The 21,467-nt window shown below is 49.7% G+C and overlaps 7 protein-coding genes across 7 annotated transcripts; 2 read left to right on the top strand and 5 right to left on the bottom strand.

Moving 5' to 3' along the window:
- Window positions 1-3,576: 3,576 nt before the first annotated feature.
- HO173_006273 (uncharacterized protein) lies at window positions 3,577-9,144 on the bottom strand (the record flags this gene model as incomplete). The annotated part of the gene is made up of 1 exon (XM_037308184.1): window positions 3,577-9,144. One exon carries the CDS (start codon window positions 9,142-9,144, stop codon window positions 3,577-3,579), a length of 5,568 nt encoding a protein of 1,855 aa, XP_037164958.1.
- A 786-nt stretch (window positions 9,145-9,930) lies between these two features.
- Window positions 9,931-10,912, bottom strand: HO173_006272 (uncharacterized protein; the record flags this gene model as incomplete). The annotated part of the gene is made up of 2 exons (XM_037308183.1): window positions 9,931-10,066; window positions 10,119-10,912. 2 exons carry the CDS (start codon window positions 10,910-10,912, stop codon window positions 9,931-9,933), a joined length of 930 nt encoding a protein of 309 aa, XP_037164957.1.
- Window positions 10,913-12,000: 1,088 nt separating this feature from the next.
- Window positions 12,001-13,080, bottom strand: HO173_006271 (uncharacterized protein; the record flags this gene model as incomplete). Its single annotated transcript, XM_037308182.1, has 2 exons — window positions 12,001-12,276; window positions 12,352-13,080. The coding sequence occupies 2 exons, from the start codon at window positions 13,078-13,080 to the stop codon at window positions 12,001-12,003; spliced, it is 1,005 nt and encodes a 334-aa protein (XP_037164956.1).
- Window positions 13,081-13,428: 348 nt separating this feature from the next.
- HO173_006270 (uncharacterized protein) lies at window positions 13,429-15,342 on the bottom strand (the record flags this gene model as incomplete). Its single annotated transcript, XM_037308181.1, has 5 exons — window positions 13,429-13,518; window positions 13,564-13,774; window positions 13,823-15,053; window positions 15,103-15,169; window positions 15,220-15,342. 5 exons carry the CDS (start codon window positions 15,340-15,342, stop codon window positions 13,429-13,431), a joined length of 1,722 nt encoding a protein of 573 aa, XP_037164955.1.
- Window positions 15,343-15,599: 257 nt separating this feature from the next.
- HO173_006269 (uncharacterized protein) lies at window positions 15,600-18,848 on the top strand (the record flags this gene model as incomplete). Its single annotated transcript, XM_037308180.1, has 5 exons — window positions 15,600-15,686; window positions 15,748-16,087; window positions 16,147-17,733; window positions 17,784-18,758; window positions 18,823-18,848. The coding sequence occupies 5 exons, from the start codon at window positions 15,600-15,602 to the stop codon at window positions 18,846-18,848; spliced, it is 3,015 nt and encodes a 1,004-aa protein (XP_037164954.1).
- A 569-nt stretch (window positions 18,849-19,417) lies between these two features.
- HO173_006268 (uncharacterized protein) lies at window positions 19,418-19,774 on the top strand (the record flags this gene model as incomplete). Its single annotated transcript, XM_037308179.1, has 1 exon — window positions 19,418-19,774. The coding sequence occupies one exon, from the start codon at window positions 19,418-19,420 to the stop codon at window positions 19,772-19,774; it is 357 nt and encodes a 118-aa protein (XP_037164953.1).
- A 284-nt stretch (window positions 19,775-20,058) lies between these two features.
- Window positions 20,059-21,087, bottom strand: HO173_006267 (uncharacterized protein; the record flags this gene model as incomplete). The annotated part of the gene is made up of 4 exons (XM_037308178.1): window positions 20,059-20,461; window positions 20,520-20,828; window positions 20,881-20,920; window positions 20,979-21,087. 4 exons carry the CDS (start codon window positions 21,085-21,087, stop codon window positions 20,059-20,061), a joined length of 861 nt encoding a protein of 286 aa, XP_037164952.1.
- Window positions 21,088-21,467: the final 380 nt, after the last annotated feature.

Here is a 21,467-nt window from a genome sequence, read left to right as displayed (position 1 = left end):
GCGGTCCCTTTCACAACACAGGGCAGAGAGCAATGCAAGTATTATAACGCCCTGTCTCAACCTCCTCCGCCGCTGAAGCTTGCCAATGGGGGGTAGTTGTCCGTAACCAAGCAAGCAAATGCGCTGTTGGAGGACAGGTTACCGGCAGAGGAAGAACGTTTAGCCGATTGGTCTATTCATACTACGTAATCTCGGTGCTAACTCGTTTGCACGTTACCCCATTTGCACGCTCTAAAATCCGATAAATCCGACGCAACACTAAAATACCTACCTTTCACCAAATTTGTATGGCAAACTAGCATAATAATGATAGTCTTTTATTTCTATTCAGGTTTAATATCGGAGAACCCAAATCACCGTTTTTTGGGCCTTATCGACCTACCATATCTTGAAAAAACCGTCACTACCTCTTCTTCTACTACCTCCTCTTCTACTACCTTCTTACCTCTTCCGCCTCTTCCACCTCTTTCACCTCTTCCACCTCTTTCACCACTTCTATCTCTTCCACCTTACTGCGGTAAAGCCTCTGATGGAGATGAAGCCTCCGGTGGAGCCCGCCACTGTGGCGGAGCAGCTCCTCGTCTATCTCGCTGTTATTGCTGTGGTGGAGCGAGGTTTAGTGGTATCAGTGGGCCTAGTGTGGGAGGTGCAGTAGGCCTGGTGTGGGAGGTGCAGTAGCCTTTTTCTTGATAGGACTTCTACCTCTCTTCGTGTCTTCAAAAATAGCTGGTCCGAGGTGACATATGCTTCGAAATTGCTTCTTAGATTCCTTAGTAGCTATATAATCCAGTCGCTTCTGAATAAGCTTAAGAGTTATGCATTGGCTATTATGGTAGACTATGATGGTAAGCCATTTAAATGAGTAATAGTGGTAGCCATGGTAGTGGTAGCTATCTATGTCGGCGTGCAAATGGGGGTAACGTGAAATGGGGGTGGAAACAAGTAATATGTAATCTCGGTGCTAACTCGTTGCGAGTTACTCGATCTCTAAAATCCGAGACATTCGGGGGCGGGTTTTGGGGATACAACCCCAAAATTTCACCCCTAAACCGAAGACTTTGGATAGATTCTATTACACTATTATATACCTCTATCAATACACCTCCAATTTTCAAAACTTTTGAAGTTTCAGGTCGTATCCTACGCTTCATAATTAAATAGTTCACTTCGTTTATACCACGGTTGTGGAAAGACGGATTATGATGGATAAATCAGATTTAGAGTTGCAATAAATACGACTCAATGAGTACCTAGGTACTTATATTCTACGAGCTCGGCACGTGAGGATAGAGCACGTAGTAGTATACAGCCGGGCTGGTGCCCATCAATTAAAAGACAGTCAATCCTACAGGAATCACAGTCGCTCTAGGCTATATCTGAATGATCTTCCGAGACAGACATCAGGAAGAAATCAAGAAGGCAGTTACAGTTCAATTTGAAACAGACAAAAAAGTGGAATGGAGAGTCGCCTCTCACACCAACCCAATTTGGGCGGAATCTTCTAGCAAGTTGGGTGGTGTCGATGGCGTGATCACGGAAATCAGTTTTATAGAGGCCTCAATCAAGAATTTGTTTAAGATGAGAAAAAGACGCTTTTCCTAGATAAGGTCAGTGCCCTATCATTCACAACCGTCCCGAGCACTCCCAAGCAAGAATATCTGCCTTTATCAAACTGGCATGCGAGCACTGTTGCCACTCCTAATCATGCACGTGAGGTCAGACGGCTTTCGAAAAGGACGAGGGAAGGACCAATGAAGTCGGACGACGATGGGGAAGACTGAGCTGGAGAGCCCCGTTTTAAAAGGCATCTGATGGAAAAAGGACCTTTCTAAGAGCCTTGCAATAGAGAACCAAAGGTATGAAATGGAAGATTGGATGATTGAGACTCGGTCGACCGTATCAAACTCACCTCCCAGATGACCTACAATGGTAAAAAGGGCATTCTGATAGATGTAGGAAGTGCTTGATTTTTACATATAATCTGGGTACTTATCCTTCCTCTCGACAACCATGTCCATACCTCAAGGAGGCGAAGAAGAAGACCTTAGCCGCATGAACCATTCCATCAACCTCATCGACCCAGATCTCTGCCTGGTAATTTCTCCTTTCACTATCTCCGTTTCCTTCCCACCGGAGCCCTCCGCTTTGCCAGCCTGCTCTGCCATTTCCTGATGCAGACCGGTACCTTGATTACCATGGTTCTCGAATTCGTCCTGCTCGGGACTGGCGAGACCCAAGTCTTTGAAGCTTGTATAAAACCTGTGTTCCGAGCCCTTGAGCTGTTGCGGACGCGAGGAGCGCTTCTGTTGTGTTTGGTGTGTCATGTTGGCTTGTGAGTCAGTTATTGGATGTGTGTCGAGAGATGGGTTTTGGGGAAATTGGTTCTGAGGTTGAGGGGTGAGGGACTTCTCTTGCGATGTTATAGAGAATGTAGGAACAATTGATACATAGGCATTGTTGCTCTTGGATAAACGATTGAGACAGAGGCATTGTTGCTTTTGGATGACAAGAAAGAGCAAAGCCCATGGACAATGCTTGCATTATCGGTTGCATTATCTCGGTCCTAACAAAGTTTCATACAATGTTCAATTGTCGGCCCGATGCATTGTGTTAACTGAAGTTTGTGGACCAGGCGCTGTTTGTTTGCCGTCTTTGTCTAGACGCTTAGCTGTATATGGAGAACAGAATCATACTGAAGCAGAGTTCTCCCACAGTATGGCGAACCTATCTCGGGCCGATCCTGAGATGGGCTCCTCAAAGACGCAGAACAAATAGTCTCCGTGAACCGCAACCACTCAAAGGCCATGCCACCGGGCTAAACCTCAGTCAAATAAGCAAATCACATCGACTCTACCTCCCATCTTAACATCACCAACAGACTCCCTCGGTCTTTCACTGACCTTTACGAGAACATACGCGAGTAACCGGCCTTATGACGACGCTGATCAGACTATTTATGGTATAGGCTATGACACCGAAGCTGAGACCGACAGTTGAACAGCCGCGATATAGTCAGCTAATTCTCAACACTGGCAAAAGCTCCAAAGGGCCGAAGAGAGCCGCATCCCCCATGGTTCATCGCGTCGTTACTCGAAGGAGGCTGCGAGCTGATGGGACGCCTGTCCTGCGATGACATATGCCGACCATGTCCTTGATTCGATGGATATCTGCCAGGAGTTCCTCGTAGCAGGACTTAGTTTGCTCCTTGCCTTTTCCATAGCAGCTTCTCTTCCATCAAGCCTAGATCACTGAGGATCTTCCTCCCTTTCTCCAAATCGCATCAACTTTAAAATGGAAGATTGAGAGGTGAATGACGCAGCAGTCACCGGCAAAGCTTTGACCCATGATAGACCATCGCATTTTTCCTCTACCCCTCTCAATTTGCATTATCTGGGTGCAGAGACAATTGGTAAGGGGTCCCATGATTAGAAAAGCGCTTACACCCCACTATCGTAGCACGTGGTATCATCGCTCGCAACATAAAATGGAGAAACTCCATCTATCCTGTTATCCCCACAAACCCCACGTTTATACCCAAGTGAGAAACCTCACAACAGGAAGAAGAGAACCCTCGGATTACTGATACTGCCCATTATACCTGAAATCATCCTTCGCCTCCCTAATTCTCCTATGCAACTCCGTCCCCAAAAAGTCATAATAAGGATCAACCTTACAGAATGGATGTTGCCTTAACAGGGTCTCCGCTGTCGGCCTTTCACCCGGATCAATCTCAAAACATTCCGACATAAACGCTACCGCTTCCGGGCTAACCGAGTCACTCACATCATCCGGAATCGGCGGCGCCTGATTCAAAGATCCGAGTTTGTAAATGGCGCCGATAGTTTCTTCTTTGCTCCAGGGCCGGCGGCCGGCGAACATTTCTAACACCACGCAGCCCAGGGACCAGATGTCGACTTTGGCGCTGTAGCCTTGACCCTCGGAGCGAACGACCTCGGGGGCCATCCAGAAGACGGATCCTTGCATGCTGTTTGTTACATCATTGCCGTAGATGTTGTCGGTTTTTTTGCTGATCCCGAAGTCAGAGATCTTGCAGGTCCCGTCGACGTCGAGAAGGATGTTATCAGCTTTGAGGTCGCGGTGCAGGACGCCTTCATTGTGGAGGTAGGCGAGACCGGCAAGAGTCTGACGGGTCAGGGAGCGAACGAGGCTTTCTTCGAATTTGCCGTTTTTGCGGAGACAGCTGCCTACACTGCCACCAGATATGTACTCGAGGAAAATGGAGATGGAGAATTCTTTCCGTTCGCAACCGAGATACTGCACGATGTTCGGGTGCTCTAGGTGCTGCATGGTATCAATCTCTTGATCGAGTGCCGCTACCATTTCCTTCATTTTGTCTTTGTCTTGCCCGGCTGCCTTTTGATTGACCTCGACTTGCTTGACCGCTAATAAGTCTCCTGTTGTAAGATTGATACCTAGGTAGACTCTGCCATAGCTGCCTTTGCCAATCAATTGACCCCTACCAATTTGAAAGGAATTGATGCCTGGTGGTAGGTCTTTTGGAACCGCTTCAATTAGACTAACTCTGCTCCCCCTCCCCGGCTTGACCATATTGATTTTCGCTCCGAACATTTTCGTACTTCTTCGCCGCAGAATGTCGCCTGACTTGGAGCTTGTTGATACTTGAGTGTTCCTTTTCGACGAGCCTTCGTAGGCTCCACGGGCCACCTCACGAATGGACTTCATTCGGCCTAAACCTTCACTCTTGCGCACACTTCGCTGGGCCATGGATTGCATCGTAGCTCGGCTCTTCAGCGTAGAATCTTCAGAACCCAGCGTCTCCGGCTCCTCCGCTATGGAGTCTGGACGTACTCGATCGTACAGCGATGTCCTGATCAAACGTTGTGCTTGTCCTGACGGAGCAGCGCCATTGTCCATTGGATTAGACTCTACGCCAGCATCGGGAGAGACGGGTGGCGAGCCGACGAGGTCTTCTACAACAGGCTGATCCAGATCAAGGTTCGGGAAGAAAGCGTCGAGGTTGTTTAGTAGATCCTCTGCTGGTGGACGATTGGCCCAAACATCATCCCTGGCGAATGACTGCCGCCTCGCCAATTTCGCTGGATCCGGGTAGTCTGCCGACATTGTAGCAGATGTATTCGAGTCAGGATTACTGGGCTGAACAACAGGGTGACCTTCATTGTCAAGATCAACCGTCTCACTGGACCGCACAGTGGATGTGCTCGCCGAATTCTCGGGGTCCTTAAATGTGACAGATCGTCCTTTCATTAGCCGGCGCTGACTACCTTCCGTGTTGAGGGTAAGTGTTGGTCGCCTCTGTACTCCTGATTCATCTTCTGATGCAGAAGACTTCTTTGTTACAGTCTTTGCAAGAGGCTTCGCGAAGAGTCCATCGTCAGAGTCGTCAGATTTCTCTTGTTGGCTAGGCTTTTGGTCGAAGGTGACTTCGCTTTCCTTGAATGAGAAGGCAGGACCATAAGATTTCGGTCGTCCAAAAACCGAGCCTTTGCGAGACGGCGGATGTTGAGAGCTTGGACTAATTGATGGCGATGGACCACGCCGCATTCTTTCGATAGACGGGTTCTTTGGCATCTGCGTCTGCAAGGCCAAGCTAGGCTTCCGACTATTTGCATTTTCTAGATCGTCTTCTTCATAGTCAGGAACGGTGAACTCAATGTCCTTTTTACCGTACATGAAGCGGGGGCTTTTGGGGGACCCACTTGGACTGTTCTTGCTAGACCCGTTTTGCCCAAAGCCAACGTTCTGCAGAGACGGAGAAGGCTTCCCGCTGTCATTGGAAGTCCGGGTGGACATATGCCGCCTAGATCCAATAGGCTTCCCAACGGTAGTAGCCAACGCCGCTCCGATACCAGCGCTGACAGATGGTGTAGCCGCAATGGCCTTTCGACGGCCTCGTTCTTCTGTCTCTTCAGCGATTGAATCCCCTAGCGACCTTCTCTTTGCCATGTCAGGCTGGCTGGATATTGAGGATCGGAACGATTCGCTAGTTCTTTTGCTCAGTGAATTAGCCTTCTCTAGCATAACAGATCCTGGAGGAGGCGCCGGAGGCTTTCTCAGCGGTACTAAAGGCTCAGGCCTCTTGTCTTCGTATGGTGAAAGTCGAGGAGTGTCAAAATTGATGACACCATCTCGTTTGATGCTGGCAGACCCTACATCGATGGGCGATGGCTCTTTCCTGGCCTTTGCTTGTCTTCCTTGTTGATACGCTTTGCCACTCTTCTCCGTGTTATTCTGGTGTTCTTCGTAAGCAGCTTGTAGCCATTGACCCCACTCAGCGTCTGACACTGCTCCATTTTCGCGACCAGGTTTGAGAGACTGCAATTGGTCTTTCGCCGAGGCTCCAGTGGGAGACTCAGACACAAATCTAGGACTACCATTTGCGCCTTCGAAAGGCTTTTGCACATCTCTTGGAGTAGCGCTGTCAGCTTTCAGCGTGTTCTGTCTGGAGTTCATCGGTGGCGATCTCGAACGGACTCGGCTATTGGTCTTCAGCCGTGTGTAGCTTTCTTCATCCAACGCTTTTCTGGGGAAAAGACTTCCTGCGGGTGGCGTTCCTAATGGAGACATGCCAATACCCAGGCCCGCTGAATGCGGAGGTACTAAAGCGGCTGATGTAGGACCACGCCTTACAAAAAACTTCAGCGTGCCGGCAGAATCTGCTCTCGAGGTTTTGGAGAGAACCAGCATCGAATCAGACAGAGGCTCGTCGTGCTCGATCTGGCCAGGCTCTGTAAGGTAGATCTGGGCCATGTCTGCATCCGTGTAACGGAGGCTTCTGCAGATTGTTTCTCGTAGTGATTCGGCAGTTTCAGCTTCGGTGACGTCAACTAAGCGATAATTCCATTGATCGGGAGTGACCATAACGTATCTCCTCCGCATAGCGATCTTTTCGTGATCTGACATCTGGGTAGACGCAGATGAGGGTCTTTCAAGCGACGTACTGCTGTTATTGTTGGCCCGAGCAAAAGGTAAAGTTGGTGGAATATGTCGATAGTTCAGGGGGCTCGTAGGTGATTCTGAATTATGATCCTCGGGTGACGGATGTGATGAATCATCTTTCTTCCGCTTCCAAAACCTGTCTAAAAACCCTTTAGTGAGCTCTTTCGCACTTATGGGAGTTTCATCATAAGACTGCTTGCCAGCAACCTCAAGGTTCGGCGGTCGATGACTTTCTTGGCCATTTCTTCCCTTTGAAGCCACGGAATCCGTGCTGCCTGTCTTGCGATGACCGTAGCGGCCATATGGAGGAGCCGAAAGAGTACCACCGCCGGTAGAAGAAGCGAGTATGGCATGTTGCGTTGCAGGACTACCGCTCTGAGGGCTAGCATCGTAGCCAGAGCGAGTATCGCCCAGAAAAGTAGGTCCAGCGCCTGTCTCACTAGAAGCGCTAGGGCTATGCCCACGTTTAGATACTGCGTCATTCATGCCGTTCAAAATGCCTCTTGTAAGACCCGCCCTCTGATTGGGCTGCGACATTTCTGCAAGACCTTGCTCACTGGTGGTAGCGCCACCGTGCGTGTAGAATTGCATTGGCGCCGTGCTACTGCGAGTTTTGGAGGCCATGCGCGGATTGAGCCCAGGGACAGGAGAGCGGAATTGTTTCCCTGGACTATCTTCGCCACCTCCGGCAGTGCTTGGTGTAAGAGCAAAGCCATCTTGACGACCTAGGTTTGGCGAGTTCTCCACTCCTCCATCCGTAGACGCGCTTGGCAGTATATGTCCAGACTCACGACGTGCATGACCTTGTTTGACACCATCTGCTCCTTCCGCCATCCTTCGCACTAGACGTCGCATCCGTTTTCCTTCGTCTCTTTCCCTGACTTGATCCCATTTTGTACCACTTTTGGTACATTCTCTTGACAGTCTTGGGTAGATCACCTGATGCAGCATCCCAAGATTTCCTCTGCCGCCTCGCCCTAGGTCCAGAAAGTCTGCCCCATGCAAATCCAAGCCCTTGAATGTTTCCTGCCAATCGTTCGAAAAGCCGTTCGCAGCAAGCCAGATGAGGACGCGGTCGAGTGGCCATTGCAGACTTGGATCGCTTGGTGACAAAAGCCCAGAGTTGTTGCTGTTCGAATGGCGATGACCTGTGATAGGTGTCCCTTCTTGGTTAGCAGAGGCTGGGGTCTGCGCGGCGTTGTTTGGGAGAGTAGGATGATGGCGAGTCAAAGGCGTTTGAGGCACAGATGAATTTTCGGCTGGCAATTCAGTACTAGGCGAAATAGCTGATGTAGGCCCATTAAAGAATCTTTGATCGGCTAGCATCTTAGCCTCTGCGGCCGAGTACGAGAAACTGTCATCACGTTGGAAGATTGGTTCATGATGACCCGAGTATAGGGCAGGTATGCCCACACCAGGACCGAATGAGTCTCCACCCGGTATGTACGTCGCTGATACCACAGCTTCATTCTGAGGAGGTGGAGGTATGGCCAGGGGCGCTGGTTGGTTGTTGCGATAAGCAGGGTGCGGAGAGTATTGATTTTGCTGACTATGAAATTGATTGGGGCCTAGAGGCGGTGGCGGGGGCAGGTACCCTTGCTGGCGCCCCCAGGCTGCCCCTCCCCACATACTTGTAGAATTATTCGTGACTAAGGGAGGCGGACCAGGTGGGGGAGGCAATACCATACCATGATTCGAGCTGTTCATCGCAGGTGGGCGAGGTGGTGGAGGAGGCAGCGAGATCATGTGATTCTGTTGCTGCGGTTGAGGTGGAGGTCCAGGGATATAAGGCGGCCTTGAATCCATCGTTAGGGGATTTGATGGAAATCTCTGTCCTTGTATGTACTCCAGCGGAATCTGATTCCTTGGTCCAGCTCGAAAGGGTATGTTACGATAGAGATTCTGTTGTCCAGCAGCCTGATCTGTAGTGCTGGCTCTCGGCCTCTGCGCAGCTGACCCTGCGCCTTGTAAAGGCGGTGTCCCACCTGAGATAGCGGGATAGGGAGATCCAATGCCTTGTGATGGTATCAGCAGATTTGATGAGTTATTGCGGCTATATGTCGGGACATCGTTCAATACCAAGTCCTCTGGTACAATTGAACCATTTTTTTGTGGATAGTGAGACGGCGATGGAGTTGAGGTTTGCCTCACGTTATGGTCTGAGTTGTTTGACCGTGCCGAAGACGACCGCTGACGCGAGGTCATCCTCCAGCCTGTGACCTCGTATCAAGGGGTTTGCGGCACTCGAATCATCGACTACTCATGACCAGTGGCCTTACTTGCAGCAACCAACAACGTTCCATGGAGACTGCATGCACCGTACAAATTCGAATCTCAACTGAGAGGAATCGAAGGTTCGTGCGTCCAAGAAATATCTCTTTTGGTAGCCAAGTATCTCCGAATGGTCGAAATGCAACGCGAGTACGAGTTTATGGTTCTTCCCCAGGAATGCTCAGGCAGGGTAGCCAAGTTGTAGAGCAATTGATCTCTGTAGGTCCAGCGAGTGTTAGCTTGCGTCTTTGGCTGATTGATTGAGAGTGGATAGTGATTTGCTTGCGGCAAAGACATACTCCTCTTTCGAGAGCTCGTGTGAGATGTCACCAACGCCTTGAAGGCTCTGAACCTGGATGGCTAGAGCGAGTGACTCCCCGCGACCAACTCCAACGTAAAGAGAGAGCGTCTGCTCCTATGCGCCGGCTTGATATCGCTGGGTAGTGATGAATGAGTGTGACTTTGACGGCAGTCTGTGGCTTTCAGCCTCATTTGCGCGCGCAAGGTCTAGGCCATCTACATTTGGTCTAGCGTAATTTTTCGAGCCACTCATCTTCCAACGCATGTACCTTATCGAAGAGTTACTACATACGTGAGCGCATGTGATACTGCCATATATTGGTCTTCTTCATAGAGTGTACTGATGACCGAGCTTTAACCTGTATATACTTCAATATTTACAAAGAACACGCGACAGATAGTTCCATTTTCTTCTGGCATTCAGCCACCTTCGTTCCTCACGGCCAACTGTGCAAGAGTCGTAGTCAGAGTCTTCCTGGCGTCCAATTCCTTTGCATCTCTCTGCGGTCTATAATGGTTTGTAACAATCGTGACAACTGCGTGGTAGCATATATACCTTGTGACAACGTTAGTTCAAAGAAGTATTTGTGCAGATGAGGAGAACTAACAGTAAACCTTTTCGGTCACAGCATGATTCAGGTTCTGAAAAGGCGGTATCGCCCCAGATTGTCTGACCAAAGTCCAAGAGACCTATAACGTCTTTACTTCTTCGATCAAGAAGCACGTTCTGCGGTCGACCCAATCCCAAGACTACAAGTCTGGCTTCCTTGACGTCATGCAAGTCCTTTGCCACTGAAGATGCCGCTTCCCGGATCCCATGGTAAGGTAGGTTGATCGTCATGTCCTCTGCGTCCATCATAATAGATTCAAACATTGACTTGAATGATTCCCGCCAAGTTGAAAATCCTCTGTTCGAGGCGACAAGAGCCGCGGGTCCAAATGTAGGTGATGTGTGCTGATTGATGGTGGAACCAAGAGATCGAAGCTGCAGCTCGATGTCTCTGCACTCAGGGTTTGTGAGATGTGGCAAGGCATCTGCATACGAAATCCCTGGAACATGGGTGTTGAGGAGGAAGGGCGAACCGAGTTGGATACTCCTTGGATCGTATCTCAATATTCGTGGTATTGGTAGGCAGCTTTTTTTGAGAAGGGAAAGAATAGTAGCCTCTGATTCGAGAAAGTATCGCTCATGCCGGAGAAGAGCTGTATTGGGCGAGGGACTGAGTTTCAGGACTAGTCGAGAGCCGTTGGAGAGACGCAGCTTGCATATGCCATGTAGATGGCCTCGGATGTCTTCCATATTGTTTACCTCAAGACGCGAGCACTGAAGAGTATCTTGGACCATCCACCGAATGGTGCTGCTGTTCGAGACAAGAGGTGAGGCAGCTGACCCATACGCCATTGTAAAAGAATCAATGGCAAGGACATTCGCTATAGAAGGGAATAGCATCGGGACTTTGGCGACAAGTCACATATAGTCTTTGTGGGTTTGACTCGTAAAAAACAGACGACACTCCAAGACGGAACTGCAGCATACATGAAGCTGGAGTTGAACGAGGATATCTTTGGTGAGAGCGATGGCAGGCTGAATCAGAAACAGTCGATTCTGAGGTTTTGCCAATGATATGCTAGAATTGGCGAGGTGGATTGTAAGAATCATTAAGAGCAAACACTCACTTCCGAGTTAGGAAAGGGGGCATAAGACAGACAGAAGCTCGTGGCAAAGCCAACGGGAGCGAGTAAGAGACTGGTCATGACAGCTAACCTCCCTTTCATTTCGCTTCCAACTATTTTCTGTGTACCTTACCAAGCGGTGTGACCGTGTGAGTGGGTACCTAATCAAGGTAGTCGCCTCATGAGACGGACATACGTCCTGCGAATTGCGGCGAAAGGAGTGGCTGGTACAAGCTCGTCAAATATTTCTGAAAGAGTGCTAGACGATATCTTTCACAGGGTCTTTGCCTGCGTGTTGGAAGCTGTATGCCTTCGGAATACAGGCCAAAAGTATGCTGACGGATACGCGTAATGAAGCTCGTTTGGTATTCCCACAACGAGGTTGGGGTCCGAAATACCCGACTAGTCGCGGTCTCTTCCTTCTGCAATTCGCTTATTTTGACCAATCGAATGCCACGCCGAAACGCCTTCCTCTTACTTCCTGCAATACCTGACATTTCAATCCTTCGATTGCTTCGAGAACGTTGCTTCATATCCCGGTGGGATCCCGGGATCTGACACTGTTAATAGGTAGTAACTAGCATCCAGTATGATTGGCGCATGCATGACGATGCTGGCCATGGCTTGCGGCTGCCGATATCCCGAGAAATGAAATCTGGGCGCACGGCACTTTCCTCGCTACGCAAGCGAATCTTGTTGGTTCCCAACGACACCATACATAAGCAACATGATCGGTCGACGACCGAAAGTAACCTTGTTGTTGCCCCTCGTATTAAGAGTTCGTACGAATGGGAAGATGGCTGGTCTGCCTTCTGCTCACAAAGCTGTGAGGTGGGCATCGTCCGCCGCCTTTTGGGAATCGAGACTGGTCTTGTCGTCTTCGCTCTTCTCCATAGGTATCACATCATCCTTCGGCCCATGCCCGTTCGGCGCCACATCTGAAGGAGGCTTGTCATCTTTGTCCTTCACCTCGGGCGCTGCACCAATGCTCGTCTTGGCTTTCAACTTCGGTGTTGGATCATAAATCTCTGCAAGATTGTACTGCTTCAGCTCGTCGTAATCGCTGCCAACAACACTCATACCGAGGATGTTCTTCACAAGCTCAGCAAAACGATCTCATCGTGTCCCAAACATAGAGTGCAAAGCAATGGAGCAAATTCAACTTACCCTGTAGACATCGACCAAAATCAAACGATTATATCCTTTCAGATCGACCTTATGATCTCCTCCCACAGCCTTTGCAATCTGCTTTATAATATCATCCCTCTTCATAATATTATGATTTCTCCTTGTAGGCCGAATCGCAAACTTCAACCCATCCTCTTCAACGTGGAACACAGGTCCCAGCACTGCATCCGCAACTTTGGCCAGCCCGTCCTCTGTAGCCTTTCCCATCATAGCCATTGGTGACAGTCGTTTGACGAATCGGGCTCGTTGTGTAGCGCCCTCAGCGGCGTCCTTGCAAATCGTATGTACGAAGGAAACAGGCTCGACTGGTGGGCGGGTTTTGAAGAAGAGCACGCATTGTATATCCATTTTCACGGATTGAAACAATGTCTCTTTCTTCGTGACTCTAGACTTCATTCCCTGAACCTCTTTCTTAATCTCAGCCTCAATATCCGCCTCCACATCCTCATTGCTGTCCTCTCCATCTGCCTGCTCTTCCAGACTGCCGTAAAGCTTCTTTGCGTACTCTTCAAACAGATCTCGTAGCTCTGCGGTGGATTTGCCTTCCTTGCCCAACTCACATGTGGCCCAAATACCGGAGTCGCCTGGCTCTATGGTGGGGTTGACGTAGTTGGGTTGGCCTTTCCTGGGTACGCGCCATGGCTTCGACTTTCTTTGGGCATTGTCTCCGTTACTTGCTTCAGACTTGCGTTTTTTACTTTCTTCCATTGTGAGGGAGAGGGGTCACGGGTGGGATGAATTATGTTATCGCTGTTTGTTCATTGTGGTTGGAGTGACTGAGAAGCCAAGACCGTCGAGATGGCGATTTCTCATCATACCACCAATATCATTACAGTTCTCGTGGCCCAGTTTGGCGCAAATCAATATTTTATCGGTATCTACAGTGAGCTACTAAACAATTTATGTACATGCTTTTCGTCATTTTTGCGAACAAATTTCATGGGTAATGGACTGGTTGCACTCTTGAACAATAGCCTGCTTTTCGCATCATCATAGGCACATGTCTCGTAAAGCTCGACCAATAGTTATATGTGCCCACGTCTCTTCCCCGTCGTTTCACTGCTTCGCGTTGGTCTTAGCTGAAGCCTCTGCAGTCAGTTTAAGTGCCTTCGGGGCATCTTCTTTGGGCATGTAAAGCTCCACGAACTGTCGTTGTCAGCATTGATATGCACCCTATTGGAACAAACCTACCTGAAGATATGGTGCGGACGAGAAATTCTCATCCTTGAAGAGGTCCTCTGCCTCTTGCTTTGTCTTGACCTGATAAGTCTTCGACTTCTTTGGGTCGGCTCCGAAGACGCTGACAAGATCCTTATATTTCCACTGCTGGATATCATTATAGCTGGCGTCCATGCCATGGATGTACCTCTCGATGGTATAACCTTCATTACAAATGACAAATCTGGGATAGTAAGTATGTATTCGGCAACTTCTTGAGACTCGAGCTTACATGATTGGCTTCAGGTCATTCCTGATCATAGTGCTGAGCTCCTGGGCTGTTAGTTCGAAGGAGCCATCGCCAACGAACAAGATGGTCCGTCTGTCGCCCGTTTCCTTTGCGGCTAACGCAGCACCTTGGCATGCTCCTACCGAATAGCCTATTGAACCCCATAGAACCTGAGAAATAGCCGTCACGCCTTTTGGGAATTTCGTCTCCCAGATGCCGAAGTTGGCGGTACCGGTCTCTGTGAGCACGATATCGTTTGGCTCTAGCCATTGACCAACTCTTGGCCATAACCAGTCATGCGTGATGACTTCTCCTTGCGACATCCCTTGGTCTTTCTTTGCGATTTCGTTATCTGGCGCAGGGCCCGCTTCTATGTTGAGCTTCCCCATCCGAGCAGTAACTTTTCTCAGTACTCCGTGCATATGTACTCCAGGGTACTCTGAGTATCGAACACGCATGTATCCGCTGTGGAAGTCGATAGTCGAGAGCTGGCTGACTCTGTAAGTGAAACCAGCTGTATTGAAATCTGACTTAATGGCGCCGATGCTTAGAACAAGGTCCGATGACTCAACACGCTCTGCGACTCCAGCATTGCTTCCGTTTCCAGCATACACACCACCATAGTTGGGCAAGGATTCATTCACAGCACCCTTGCCCATGGGGGCTACAAAGACGGGTAGGCTAGACTTCTCGATAAACTCGTGTACTTCTTCGAGTGCTCTGTGTCTTATGGCGCAAGCATCGACGAGAATAATAGGATTTTTTGCGGCATGGAGATACTTCAAAACGACGTCCACGACATAGTCCTCCTTCTCCGTATCATTGAGTGGAAAGCTGAGCTCTATGGGTGTCTTCAATCGTTCGCCCTCAATTTTCTTCTGAACCATGTCTGTTGGCAGAGTAATGTATACAGGCCTCGATTGAACCCAGCATTCCCGAATTGCATTGTCGATGAGCATGGCTGCATCATGAGGATCGGTCAACTTCGCCTTGGCGCAGGATATATTATGGCTCATGTCCGCAAAGACCTCAAAATTCCCATTGCCAAGGGTGTGGTGTAGAAGTAAGCCATCGTGTTGTGAGAGGGTGGACGGAGTGCCAACGATGTGTACGATTGGCACGTACTCGGAGTAGGCGCCTGCGATGGCATTGAGAAGGCTTAGCTCACCAACGCCAAAGGTCGTTACAACCGCCGATATGCCCTTCACTCTTGCGTATCCATCTGCAGCATAGCCTTTTGGAATATGAGCTGGACTCTTTATCGTGGCTTCCCGTATCCATACCTGCGTTGAGCTCATTGCAATTCCCTACCCAGTTGAGTCCAGCTTTGGGGATGTAGTCGAGAGCTACCTGTCAGATTTAGCTTCTACTTTGCATGTAATGTTCTATCATGATCTCACTAGATTGAAATCGCCTGGAACACCGTGTACACCACGAACACCGACTTCATGGAGCCTGCGGAATAAGTATTCTGCTACGTCGATCGGGCTCCTGAGCTCCGAGGTTCTGATATCTGTTGCCATAACGTAGACAGCTGAGCAATCGTGATCTGAAATATTGAAGATTTGTTTTCGAGAGAGGGAGGAAAGCAATTCATTAATGGGGACAATTTCTTGGCGGAACTCGGGCGGAACCGTTGTATGTCTGACGACAGGCGGCGGAAGATCGACAAACGCTAAGATAATCCCTGCGGTAAGGCTGCTCTTGTCCCGCTGAGGCAGGGCAGCTCAACCAGACAAAGGAACACGACAGGAAGCTTCAATGCAATGGGGAAGCAACAATGGCGTCCTTTCTTCGAGGCAAGCAAGCAGGCATACAGAGAGACTTTTCAGCTGGGCTGGATCCTCAGCTCTTTGCTATTGATGAGGTAGGGTGCTGACCGACCTCGAAAGCCCATTGGTTCCCAGCCTGATGACTTGCAATAATAGGTAGCTCGATACGGTATCAATTCCCAAGTCAGTGCATTAGCATACGACCCAGTCCAGTCCTTACTCGCCGTGGGCACCAAAGACACAAAGTTTGGAAGCGGAAAAATATATGTCTTTGGGCAAAAGCGTGTCTCTGTCAGCTTGAAACTTCCAAGAAAAGCCTCGGTCAAGACATTACAGTTCTGTGCAGACAAATTAGTCTGCGTTGACACAAAAAACGATCTATCGGTCTTTGCTCTGGACACGACGAGGATACTAGCATCCTATGCTCCTCCTGGTCTGATCACAGCTATAGCGACAGATTCGACCTTGGACTATGCATTGATTGGGCTACAGAATGGTGCGTCGAGCTCCTTTAACACGTAGCAAGAACACCAAAAATACTGAGATTCGCTTAAGGGGAGATCATCGCCTATGACCTTGATCGATTGAGCCTTGCACCGCTTAGAATCCCAAATCTATGGAGGGACCGCAATCCAAGGGCACACCTTTTGCCCGTCGAGACGCTAGCCTTTCATCCTCGGGACATTGGCAATCTGTTGATTGGATACTCCGAGGGCGCGGTCATATTCTCATTCAAGCATAACAAACCTTTGAAGTTCTTTCATTATGAGTTGCCGTCGGGAGCCCCTGGAGGAGATCCTCAGGCAAATCCTGGCAGTCCTGCTCGATGCCCAAGACTGACACAGGCGATCTGGCATCCAACTGGCACTTTCATACTCACCGGTTACGAGGATTCCAGTTTTGTGGTATGGGATCCAAAAGATGGCAGGAAAGTGCTGGCCAGAACGATACAAGCCACAAATGTAGACATGCCAGGAGCGTCCTCACAAATAGTGGGATCTACGAGAGGCACGCTTGCAATAAAAGAGCCATTGTTCCGTATATCATGGTGTTCGAAAGCAAACCCTGATGATACTGGAATATTGATCGCTGGCGGGTTATCGACAACCGAGCCTGCAAAAGGCCTGACTTTTCTCGACCTCGGACCCACACCGAACTACACTACTTCTTCATGGCAAATCCTCTCCGAACATTTCGAGCGACCAAAGGCACAACATACTCTCCCAACACCGCCGAATGCCGAAGTCGTCGACTACTGTCTGGTTCCCCGCAAGTCGCCTCACTTCGCTGGTTCCAATGATCCCATAGCTATTATTGCCCTCCTAGCCTCAGGTGAGATGGTCACCTTGAGCTTTCCATCTGGACATCCCATTACTCCTACTAACCAGCTTCATGTATCTCTGACGTGTGTTCATCCATTCGTCAATCGCATTGACATAGCTTTCGTCGACCGCACCAGATGGCTTGGTATGGTCGAGAATCGCTCGCGCGGTCCTCCAATATTGAAGGGAGGCGCTGAGCCCAAACGCTCTCTCATGAAGTTCGCGAATCGGAATGTGATACAGACCGCTCACGCTGACGGCACGATACGTGTTTGGGATGCTGGGCATGGTGATGAGATCGAGAATGAAGAAGTCCTCGAAGTCGATGTTGCTCGAGCTCTAGGCCGATATAGAGACATAGATGTCATCATGATGTCGATGGCGGGTGCTACCGGAGAACTTGCTGTGGGTCTGAGAACTGGCGAAGTGGCCATCTTTCGCTGGGGCAAGAACCGCGATTTCGGCAGAGACATTCCGCATAAGGAGACCAAGAGCTTCGGCCTAGAAACGATTGTAGACCGGGCCGAGCCCAGTGTTAAGGAAGGCTTGCTTCCTTTGACGCTGCTGGACGCGCAACACGGTCCTGTAACTGCATTGAAAATGAGTGATGTCGGCTTTGTCTGTGCCGGGTTTGAAGGAGGCAGCATTACAGTTATCGACCTCAGAGGTCCAGCTGTCATATTCGAGGCCAGCGTGAGTGACTTCGGTAGCTCAAGCGGCAAGCATGGGAGCTTTCGAAGAAGCAGCAACAGCCAAAGTCAAGCCAAGCTTGAGTGGCCTACGAACATCGAGTTTGGAGTCATGATGCTCGATGGAGACGGTAAGTCCAAAAGACATTCCCTGCTTTTACGTTTTTACTGATAAGCGAAGACTACTCAAGCATACTACTCTTCGTTGGAACTAATCTTGGGCACCTGGTGACTTTCAAGTTATTACCAGAGGCGACTGGGGGCTACACAGTCAGGCTTGTTGGAACATGCACGCTGGACGACAAAATCATCTCTATATCACCGATCAATACAGACTCAGGAGACCTGGCAGCAGCTACGCAAGATGTTGTTGCTAGCCTTCGCAGTGGGGCTAGAATCAACGGAGTCATACTAACTGTCACCACAACGGGTGCGAAAATGTTCAAACCAGCGGTAGCCAAAGGAGCTAACAAGACTTGGGACCAACTCTTGTGCTATCAGGCAGCTGTCGTCAAATTCGAAGCTTACACTTATGCACTAGTTGGGCTTTTTGGCGATGGATGCGCCAAAGCCTTTTCAGTCCCAGGCCTGAAAGAGATTGCTTCGACCAACGTTACCCATATACTGGACGTACAAAGGTTCTCTGAAGCTATAATAACGCCTACCGGCTTCGTATTTGGTTGGACTGGACCTTCCGAGATAGCAGTACTTAACGTATGGGGAACTGGACAGGATCTGACACGTTCCCTTGATAAGCTATTCAACCCACAAGCTCTCATACCCCCAAGACCGACCATCTCGAATTTACAATGGATGTCAGGCACGCAGTACGTCACGCCGGCAGATATGGATATGTTCATTGGCGGCCCTGATCGTCCTCCGTCGAAGCGGGTGATGGAGCAGCAGCGGGCCGATGAAGAAGCACGGCGTGTCGCAAGCCGCCAACCTACCGGCAGCTCCTCTAGAGCCGGCCGACAACCTCCCGAGCGCCAAGAAGAGGGCTACTGGGCTTACATGCAGCGTCAAGTACAGGAACGAACAGAAAACCTGAGTCTTGCAGGAGACAATATGGAGAAGCTTGAGGACAACAGTGCAGGATGGGCTGATGATGTGAACAAGTATGTTAGTTCGCAGAAGAAGAAAGCTGTTATGGGGTGTAAGTTTCACTTTCATTGATTGGACTTCCAAGTGCTGTCTAGGAGTCGACTGACGAATTGCAGTGATTTCCCATAAGCTTGGGTTTTGAGATAGCACAGCCAAAGGCGGAGACCCTGAACTCGAGCTTCCAAAGTGGAAGCCTTGTATTTTTCATGCCAATTATTACGATGGTCACTCAGGAAGTCCCCTTGTTGTGCGCCACACACTACGATCATCATGTTTCAGCCAGGGATGTTGAAGACCCTGTCCCTTACAGTGCACCCTCTTTCACAATTCGCTGTCACCAAATTGATTGCTTTTGTTTCAACAAAGCCTCCCACTCCGAAAAACAAGAGGACTTCAACACAAATCATCGCTATTCCATTGTCCAATACAAAGCCTTTGCCTCTTTGTCCAATCAAGCCCCTCTTCTCTTCACTCCGATAAGCACAACACACCCCTTCACCATGACACTTCCTTCATCATGCTTAAGTATATATACCACTCCTACGCTGCTTGCAAAAGATTCCTTCACTTGCTTCGAAATTACCAAAAAACACAAAACACATTCACCAGCAACTGTGCACAGCAGAAAGGAGCTCGAAGGCAAACAAGCAAACACAACTACAGCCTCCCGAGAACCGGCAAAGACCTAGGCCCTAGGCCCCTCCAACCACGATGCCCAGAACAACATTCTCCTGCGACCACACCGCCATCACCCAATCCTCCGAAGCCCGGAACCCGTACCTCCCAACAGGGACGACCTACCCTCCTCCTAAGTCTTTCTCCTTCCCATGCCGCTCCTGTGCGCGCGAGCAGGCTCAGGATGCTGAAGCGAACACCAGAGCGCAATACGACCCGCAGATCGATAAACTGAGGGACATGATCGATAGAGCGCTTTGGCACTTGACAAGGGACAACCCGGAGTTGAAGGAGGCGATTGAGAGGAAGCAGGAGGAGGAGACAGGGTTGATGGTGAGGAAGGAGAGGGAGTTGATTAGGTGTTGGAAGGAGTATAAGGAGAGATGGGGGTAAGGAAGGGTTCAGGGAGGAACAGCATGCTAGCACTCATGTTCATGACCTTTGCAATCAAAACCTCGAGGCTTCTAAGGCGTGTTACTGTATTGGTAGCTGTACAATAGCTTCTACTTCAGGAATTCACAGTTGAATGCCCTGCTTGCTATTTATGCCAAAAATGATATTCTGGATTACTGGCATGATTTTGCTCTCCGCCATTCGAGCTGCTCATCATGAAATCCAGACCTGAACTCCGGGGATATCTGGAATTCCTAATACATGTGAACCAACCCTGAGCTTCTTTAATGCACCATGACCGCACCCGGCTGTTGATGGAGAGCCTGCTGCTTCCCAGCATTCGATCCCTCGGCATGCTCGCCCTCGCCCATCTCCATGTCGTCATCAGCGTCGCCCTCTTCTTCCTCCTCCTCGGCATCTTCATCATCGCTACCACTGCTCTCGGCTTCGAGATCCTCACTGCCAGCATCTGAGTCATCGTCTTCCTTCTCCTTAACGCCAGCAGTGTCGTCGGCGCCGGCCATTTCCTCATCCTCACCCTTTTCGGCTTCGGCGGCTGCCAATTCAGCTTTCAGGCCTTCCTCAAGCTCAACTTCTTCGGCGCCGTAATTAACGCCGTCATCTTCGACTATGTCGGCTTCAGGCTGTTCGGGTGGGAATTCGGCGGGGGCTGAGTCTTCGGTATCCCTAGGAGTGTTGTTAGCGTGAATGCACACGCACCAGGCATTTTCGGAGGCGTTCATACCATTTGATAGCAAATCTTGTCACTCTAGGCTTCTCTGCCAGCACATTCCTCCTCACGCGGTCAATGTCTGGCTTGGTGGGGGGCTCAGCATTGAGCTCTTCTGAGTCGTATTCATTGTTGACGTAGTAGCCAACTCGGACGAACTCTCGGCCATCGTAGCTGCATGTGAGGAGAATAACTGTGACGCCGAGAATCTCGGAGGTAGGGATGCGTCGAAGGTTCGGGGGATCAGCTTCGAATATGAACTTGTTCACGCCGACGGGGATTGGCCCGACGAGGAGGGAATCTAGCTCCTGGTCATGCTCCGATCTAGCGAGTGTCAGCTGCCGCCTCGTTGCTGGAAAGACCAAAGAGAAATTACGAAGTAGCAGATCCCACGTAGGTAAGCTTCCATTCGAGATCTAGAAAACGGTCAGCGGTCTAGCTTCCTCTACTTCGGGAGGTACAAATGAACCTTACCCTTCTGAAGCTGCTCTAGACACTCGAAGGTGATCTCGAAATGATACGAGTCACCGAATTTAGCAGGGTTGTTGAGGACTTTGACGCCCAAAAGTGATACGACGGACATCTTGAGAGTGAGGACGTATAGACGCAATTTAGTTGACAAGGTTGATGTAATGTTGATGCTCGAATGTTCTGGAGTGGCGAGGAGTATTTCTTAGATTCGCGTGACGAGAAGAGAAGATGTTACAGGTGAAAGATTGGACTGAGAAGGAAGTTGTTTGTGAGTAGAGTAGCTCTATCTAAATAGAGTCGCGCCTTTAAGGTACTTTCGCGTAGACGTGTCTGATAGGGCTGAACTACTATACCTAGTGGTGCACGTGACCTTTTATTCCGGAAAAGGGCAAGGCTGGAAATGTCAAAAGGCTTTCCGATCCTTCAACATCTTCTTCCTCGTCACACCCCACATTTCGACACTTCCTCCAACTGCCGACTTTCCTTATTACC

This window comes from Letharia columbiana (genome assembly GCF_014066305.1).
Source record: "Letharia columbiana isolate WasteWater2 chromosome Unknown Sc0000018_s1, whole genome shotgun sequence".
NCBI lineage: Eukaryota > Fungi > Ascomycota > Lecanoromycetes > Lecanorales > Parmeliaceae > Letharia > Letharia columbiana.
Note: the sequence above shows the minus strand (reverse complement) of the source record. Positions and strands in the feature narration are given on the sequence as shown.